The following is an 8,202-nucleotide window of genomic DNA, read 5'->3' on the forward strand; positions in this document are numbered from 1 at the left end:
AAAAATGGCGAGCAATCTTTTATAATGGTTGGCTAAACAATGTAAATAGAGATATGTCGATTTCTGGGCACTCAGAAATAGGGGGGCTGATGTCCACGGAGCAGAGAGTAATGATGATTTTGAACTCTTAACTAATTCTCTTATTCCACACAAAGTCTTCGGCCGATCCTTTTCTGTTGCCCCAATCGCTCGTTGTGTCTAAACCAATATTTGTTCGTGGTAAATTTTCCAAAGCTTTTCAACTCAGTCTAAAACAACCCGAAAATCCCGACCCTGATATAGGTCTCGATAAGACCATGGCAGGTAGGTGCCACGAAATCCATATCAACGCTTTTGTTATTAATACCCATGTGGCAGAAACAATCCCGATGATTGCTTGGTGGTTCCTCGACAAGAAAAAAGCATTCGAAACCGAACAGAAATATAAGGAGACGAACAAGAAAATCGCTGAAGTTCTCCTTGCTCAAGAACAGGAACATTCAGCTCGGCTGGAAGCCGAACGAAAAGAAGAGCAAGAACGCTTAGCTCGAAAAGAAGCAGAGCGCCGCGAAAAGCAAGAGCGTATAGCTCGAGAACAAGCGGAGCTTAGAGAAGAGCAGGAGCGCTTAGCCCGAGAACACTCAGAACACAGAGAAGCGCAGGAACGTCTGGCCCGAGAGGAGGCAGAGTCCAGGGAAGAACGAGAACGCTCGGCTCGGAACGGGGCAGAGGTTAGGGAGAAAGAGGAACGTATAGCCCGAGAAGAAGCTGAGAAAAGGGAGGGACAAGAGCGCTTAGCTCGACTGGAGGCAGAACAGAGAGAAAAGCAAGAGCGTCTGGCTCGAGAGCAAGCAGAATACAGAGAAGAACGGGAACGTCTAGCTCGACAAGAAGCAGAGCTTAGAGAGGAACAAACGCGCTTAGCTCTAGAGCTGGCAGAACTTAACGAACGTTCAGCTCGAGAGGCCGAGAGGAAGGAAAGATATGAGCGCGAACTGCGCGAACTGTGAGACCCTATCATAAATCCTTTTCGGGCTACAAGGTCTTTTATCTGCTAACGACGGGAATAACAGCGGTGTTCTGCCAGACCGTAAAATCACCGACGTCGATATCAAATATGCCCGCGCCGTCGCAGGATACGAAGACGGATGCGTCAATATCGCCCTTATCGGCAACCGAGGAACGGGCAAATCCTCCCTCATCAACTCACTGCGCGGTTTAAGTCACGATGATCGAGAAGCGGCCGAAGTGGGTGATATCGAAACAACTTTGAGACGGAAAAAGTATAACGACGGCAAAGGCATCGTCTGGTATGACATCCCGGGATCGGGAACTCGAAACGTTTCGGCATGGCAGTATTACTATGACAACGATCTTTACATTTACGATAAGATCGTGCTTGTCCACGGTAAAATTCTGACCGAAGTAGGCTCATAGCGACTATTATCAGAAGACCAACCTTACTAACTTGGTTATCTAGTCAGACTTCAGGATCCTCAAGCTATGCCAATATAGAAAGCAAGAATGGGTTTCGGTGCGTTCCAGGGCCGATTTACACATATGGAACTATAAACGACGAAGGGGAATGTGCCCCGCCGAGGCTCGCCAGTGCTATATCGACGCTGTTCGGTCAGACATAGCTACGTATAACGCACGAGACGAGAATTCTGTCCAAGATTTAAAGCTGTCCGTGAGAGACTACATAGTATCCGACATGGGTGTTCTCCAGCTCGTCACCGGATCAGAGCCATCTGAAGATCCCACCGAACAAGTAATCGACGAACACGCCTTCTTGGAGAAATTGGGATTGTCGCCCAGATGAACGAAGAACAAATAATGGGTATTTGCCTTGTTCGAATTTCCCTTACGTTCACCCCCTTTCCTTCTTTCCTCGGGAGTTATGTTTTAGGATTGAGAATGCCGTTATAAATGGAATAAGTCAACTAACCTAGGATTCCTCGGCGGAGTGAGATCGTAGGCTATGTGTGTGGGAGAATAGGGATACGTATCTGAGAACATCATTCTAAAATCTTGCCGGAAGAAAGAGGCTCATGGGTTCACGAGTGTTAATATAATTAAGGAGGACTGTACATAGCTTAAGGCTTGCGGTTGAATACTATTAAATCTGAGTGGTTTTACTGTATGATGATAGGTACGAGATATTAGATTATTGTGGCATGTTAGTTTAGCGCTTATATGTATGTTAGGTATGTATCTATGTATTCATATATACTGCCAGTCTTGTCTAATGAACATGCAGCATTGCCTACTCAGATAGCAGCAATTGCTGAGGTGAGAAGCAGCACCCCCGAGACAGTCATAAGCCAGGAGGCTGAGATGAGCTGATGCGAAGAAGCATTAGGAGTCTCGGTGGGTCCTCCCGCACCCGTTGTCGTAGACCCCGGCGCCGAGCCGGATCCAGTAGGCGTGCTGGGCGCATCGGTCGGGGCTGCCGTCACACCGGCCGATGTTGAAGTCGAGACATATCCCTCAATTTTTGCACCGTTTTCGTCGACGTCACCCCTAAATTCGCCGGTCTCGTTGCGCACCTTGAAATCAACATTGGCGCGGGGAAAGTTTAGGTCGACATTGATGGTGCTATTAGACCAGACGCGCGCTAGCTGCCAGAATATGAGAAGATTGTCTTCCTCGATGAAGCGAATCAGCTCGGGGTTCTGCTTCCAGACGTGCATGGTTGCGTTCCGCACCTCAGAGCTCGGTATGTAATCCGGACGGGATATGCTTATTGATTCGCATAGCTCATCGCTCAGCGTGCCGCTTTTCGTCACTATCAGATTCGTCTTGATCCATGGGAATGTGTAAATAATGTTGTCAAGCATTTGGATCGACGGTACGTATGATATTTCTAGGAAAGCGATATACCGATCGTTACGCCCAGTTGTGTCCGGGTCTCCGAGTACGACTGCCGGTCGCTCAAACAAAATATCCTGTGCGGACAAGACGTCTTTTGGCGGATCAGATGGGGTTAGCTTATGTCCAGACTCATAGACCGCGGTGAAGTCGAAGTCGTGGCCGGTTATAGGTGACCAGGAGGCGTGTACCTGACTAAAGGCCAAGGCCATCGTCAAAAAGGTTCGAGAGTCGAAGCCATACATCTTGGGCAGCCTACACTACAAAGGTAGGTAAGAGTCAAACGATGTGTTTATCGTAATACAATAATCAGCAGGTTGTTTATAGGATCTCCGGCGGCGCGGCCTATTTATATATGAATTTGAAAGCTTTCACGGCATGAGCTAAGTAACCCTGAGTCACTACTCCGGGGTTACATTTCGATCTTTGTGGCCACTTCGTAAATGAGTAAAATCCTTCACGCCCGAAAATCGGCTGCGGCGTAGATGTCGTCGTAAGGCACGAATTTGCGCTTGACTACTTGTGTATTTAGCCAAGTTGGCCAAGTTGGCCAAGACCTTGAGTCAAGACCGCTTTAACGTACTCGTGTTGTTTATGTAAACTTGACAATTCCACTTGAAAAGATACTTCGCTTTTCTTAAAAGCGGGTGTCTTGAAAGGACGGAAGCCACCGAATATAGAATTAGTTCGCAGGCTGAAGACATTAGCACATAAGGGATATAAGATGTTAGAATACACCTAACGGATAGCTCGTGTTGAGACGTACGGGATTGTATCACAGGCTCGAGATATTAGAACGTACAGGGTGATGATTGAAAAACATAGGTAGTTGTACGGCGTCGACAAGATCATATTGATCTATCCGTTTCTTGTAAATGTAAAACTGCACGTCTGTACCATGGCCAATATGTCCCACGTATCCACGCCGCAATATGACGCAAAGCACGAACAATCTGGAAAATGCCGAGGATGCTTTCGGTAGCTCCAATAGGTTGCTGTATCCATAGTATCTAGAAGGCAGTTAGCATGTATGAAGGCGTGCATATTCGGGAAAACATACATACCGTTTCGTTGTTAAACCTGGTGCTGGCGGCGAAATGCCACTCGTGACCTTGTATGATGAGGGCCGGAAGGAAAGGAACGGCTGCTGGTCGTTCGGTTTCTTCCCCTGCAGAAAGCATCTTCTCAAGAATAGCCCATTGTGCGGCTTGCCAAACGCTAAGCTGCAATTGCGCATTCCTAGCATTCTCGCCGGGTTTTTTAGACTCGGCACTGAGAACGATAGGCCGGCGACGGAGCGGGTAATAATCAGTGTGATTAATATATAAAAATCTCTCCCGCAGCTGGGCGATTTTTGTAGCTTCTCGCGCCTGGGGTTCGACGAATATACAATAATCTACCATCTTGGAGCCATGTGTACGATCTATCAGCCTAGCTGTCGTGCAGGGCATACCACGAACGCGAATTGGTTGTTGTCGGCTCTCGCACTCCGCTTGATCTCGAGGGGCCGAGACTGGGTTCGCTGCCTCTGCAACATCTGCTATAGATCCTAGGGCTAGTTCGAAGACAGGCCAATGAACGAGAGTATTCCACGTCGCCTCCGCATGGTCCTCATTCAAACACTCCCTGGCCGATTCGAACACCTTCAATATCTCGTATAAAGAAAGTTTTGGATCGGATATTGTGGCAGCACTATCGGCTTCAAAAGTCGATGGTGTAAAATTGTAGAAGTTGTCGTCGTATTCGGCGCGTGCGTCTATTTCTGTACCAAGATAACTAGGTACGATCCCAACCCGACTCTGAAAACTGTCCAACTCTCCTAATATAGCCTTGAGCTCCGCCGGTATACGGGTGTCGTTTCTACTGATTTGAGCGACGAGGACGGGATTCTCTGGGGCAACTTCGAGTCTCGCTAAGCGTTTAGTAGGGGATGTTCTGCTTGTAGAAGTAACTGATGAGCGGCTGCTAGTTGTTTTATCCGAGATTGACCAGGCCTTGCCGCTCCTTGCCCTCGGCGTGCGATTCATGTATAGATCATTATCGATGGGGTTGTTGGGCCGTTGTCTTTTGATAGGTGGCGTTGCGTCCGGCGCAACGTCTAGCGCAACGTCCATTTGGGTCTCGGATGTGGTCGGCGTGTGCATTTGTCGGCGTTTGCGCTTGAAGGTCTCCGGCAATTGCCTTGGATCTGTTTGATCAAGAGCTTTAGGCTCTATAGTGTCAAGCCATTGAGAGATATTCATTTGGTTACTGGATGTGTCACATAACAGATATGTACTAAATAAGCCATATATGAGGCCTATTTGATGATATGCCCTGAGTTTACGAAGGGTTATTGTGGCGGACTTTTTTTCTATGGGAGAGAGGCGTCCGAAATAGGCAGTGGGGTTGCCTAAAATGGAAGAAGATTACTGTATTAGGAAGTGCCCCTGTCAGTTTTTGCAAAAAGTTGATTTTAAAGGATGTGATTGGGTAGATTTTGAGAAAAGTGGAGGGGTTATTAGCCACACCTATAGCCACAGGGCTAGCCACAGGGCTACTGGGTCACATGGTGTGTTGTTAGGTCACGTGGTATGTTATTGGGTCACGTGGTGTGTTGTAAGTGGGGTAGGTAAAAAGGCTACCTGGGCTTAAGGTTATGTAAGGCACGGGGTTACGTAATAAGGGTCATATGTTGAATGATCTAAAAGCTATTGCAGGGTAGGTTTTACAATACTTGAGAAAATTCGATAAAAATGTAAAAAAAATAAAATAAAATAAATATTTAAAATATAATATAATATAATATTATAATAATAATTTAATATAAATATATAAATAATAAAATAGTAAAAGTTTTTATATATAATGAATTAAAAAATTAAAAATTATATAATTTTAATTTTTATAATAATAATAATAATAATGAACTGGTATGGTGCCACATTGCCAAGAGTAAGGGTATTATTATGTAATCTTAGGTTATAAGCTATATAAAGGTTTAATATTTGTTATATTCTTTTGATTAAATAGTTATAATTATTATTATTTAATTATATATTTAATATAAACATATTTGTTACTTTTCCATATTTATAGTTTATGGCTTTATCTTGCGTATTTATCTTATATATTCTATTCGATTAGTAGATCTTTATAGTTCTTTTAAAATATAATGCTATCATCAACTATTTAAGGCCTTTTATAAAGATTTAAACGTTAAAGTGATATGCCATACTTTATAAGAAACACCAACTCCTGTTTAATAATAATAATAATGAACTGGTGCTGGTGTATTAGGTGACCTTAACCCTGATCATATGATCATATTCTTAGTATAAGTACCATTTATGGTCGTATACATCTATTTTACATAGTATCATCCACTTTTAATACAAGTCATTCCTTTTTTTTCATCATCATTATTTTTAAAAGTCCTTGATATCAAGTTTAATAAGGCTTAATCCAAGGCCAAGACGTTTAAGTCTTGTTTAATAATAATAAAATAAAATAAAATATTTAAATTAATATTTTAATTTATTATATATAATATAATAATTTAAATTGAAATAAAAGTTATTTTAATTAAAAATAAAAAATATTTAAAAATTTAAAAGTTTTTAAATATAATATTATTTTAATTTTTATATATTTTAAAATATTTAATATATATATAAATATAATAAAATAAATAATAAAATAATAATTATAAAATTAATAATGTTTTTATTAAAAAGAAATCTTTTTTAATTATAATAATTAATTATATTATAATTTTTATTTTTATTTATTATTATTATTATATAATATAAAACTAATTTAATTATATAATAAAATAAATTTATATATAAATTAATATTTTTTATTTATTTTAATATTAAAAATTATTAAATAATTATATTTTTTAAAATAATAATAAATACTTTTATTAAATTCTTTTATTATATTATTTTTATTTTATTTTATAAAAAATTTATATTTTTAATTTTAATATATTAATTTTTTAATATTATTTTTATTTTATTTTTTATTTTTAATAAAATATAAATATAAATAAATTTTAAATTATAATTAAATATTATTAAAATAAAAAAAACTTTTTAAAAATATTTATTATATATTAATTAATAAATTAAATTAAATATAATATATTTAAATAAAAAATATAATATAATATAAAATAAAACTTTTATAATTTATTATTATTAATAATTAATTTATATAATTAATTTAATTTTTTATATTTTAATATTATATAAATATATAAATAAAAATAAAAATAATTATTTAATATAATAAATATGTTGGTAGGTACGTACGTGAATAGGAATAATAATAATAACGATAAAACAATAGCAAATAAATCAATAGTGTTAAGACTGGTGTATTAAGATGTTTAAGGAGGGAAAAATCTATCTGAGGCTAGCTAGGTATATCGTATTCTTATATTTTAATAATAGTGGATACCCGACCTTTTTGCCCAGTAAGAATGGGCATCCCATTTCTTCCTTCCTTATCGGCGACAAGGGCACCTTATCACCGATAAGGTGCCTCCATGTCAGTGTCGCACAACCATTAAAATAATTATTTAAAAGTTTTAATAAAATATTTATATATATAAATAAATTATATTTTTAATAGAGTTTTTTATAAATTTAATTTAAATATTATTAAATTTATAATTGATATTTTTTTTATTTTTTTTATATTATATATATATTTATTAATATTAATTAACTTTATTAAATAATAATAATATAAATAATATTAATAATATATATATATATATATATATATATATAATATAATATTTTATTATTTAAAATAATTAAATTATATTTTTTTAAATTTTTTTTATAATATTTTAAAAAATATAAATAAAAAAATATAAATAAATTATTAAATTTAATAAAAGTATTTTTAATTAAATTATAATTAGTAATTAATATTTAATTATATAATAATAAAATAAAAATTTATTAATATTAATATAAAAAATATTTTTATAAAAAAGTTTATTAATTTTAATAAATTATAATTTATAAAATAAAAAGAAATTAATGTATTAATTTAAAAGAATTTATTTATTTTAATATATATATATTTATATATTTAAAAATATTAATATTATAAAAATAATATAAATTTTTATTTTAAATATTATTTTTTAATTAATTTAATTTTAAGAAAATAATAAAAATAATTTTTAAATATTAAATATTTATCGTTTTCCTTTTCTTTTAATTTTTTAAAAATTATTTATATTTTTTTAGGGTTAGTTAGGGTTAGGGTTAGGGTTAGGGTTAGGGTTAGGGTTAGGGTTAGGGTTAGGGTTAGGGTTAGGGTTAGGGTTAGGGTTAGGGTTAGGGTTAG

The 8,202-nt window shown here is 36.4% G+C and overlaps 3 protein-coding genes across 3 annotated transcripts; 1 reads left to right on the forward strand and 2 right to left on the reverse strand.

The window, feature by feature from the left end:
• The first annotated feature begins 161 nt into the window (after positions 1-161).
• Positions 162-2,025, forward strand: F4813DRAFT_217730 (interferon-inducible GTPase-domain-containing protein). Its single transcript, XM_049239758.1, has 4 exons — positions 162-303; positions 358-985; positions 1,053-1,404; positions 1,460-2,025. The coding sequence occupies exons 1-4, from the start codon at positions 297-299 to the stop codon at positions 1,799-1,801; spliced, it is 1,329 nt and encodes a 442-aa protein (XP_049096213.1). The 5' UTR covers positions 162-296; the 3' UTR covers positions 1,802-2,025.
• A 224-nt stretch (positions 2,026-2,249) lies between these two features.
• On the reverse strand, positions 2,250-3,095 carry F4813DRAFT_382839 (uncharacterized protein; the record flags this gene model as incomplete). Its single annotated transcript, XM_049245860.1, has 1 exon — positions 2,250-3,095. One exon carries the CDS (start codon positions 3,093-3,095, stop codon positions 2,250-2,252), a length of 846 nt encoding a protein of 281 aa, XP_049096214.1.
• A 603-nt stretch (positions 3,096-3,698) lies between these two features.
• On the reverse strand, positions 3,699-5,093 carry F4813DRAFT_382840 (uncharacterized protein; the record flags this gene model as incomplete). The annotated part of the gene is made up of 2 exons (XM_049245861.1): positions 3,699-3,860; positions 3,915-5,093. The coding sequence occupies 2 exons, from the start codon at positions 5,091-5,093 to the stop codon at positions 3,699-3,701; spliced, it is 1,341 nt and encodes a 446-aa protein (XP_049096215.1).
• Between the last annotated feature and the right edge of the window lie 3,109 nt (positions 5,094-8,202).

This window comes from Daldinia decipiens (assembly GCF_022478715.1).
Source record: "Daldinia decipiens strain CBS 113046 unplaced genomic scaffold F4813scaffold_39, whole genome shotgun sequence".
Taxonomy (NCBI): domain Eukaryota; kingdom Fungi; phylum Ascomycota; class Sordariomycetes; order Xylariales; family Hypoxylaceae; genus Daldinia; species Daldinia decipiens.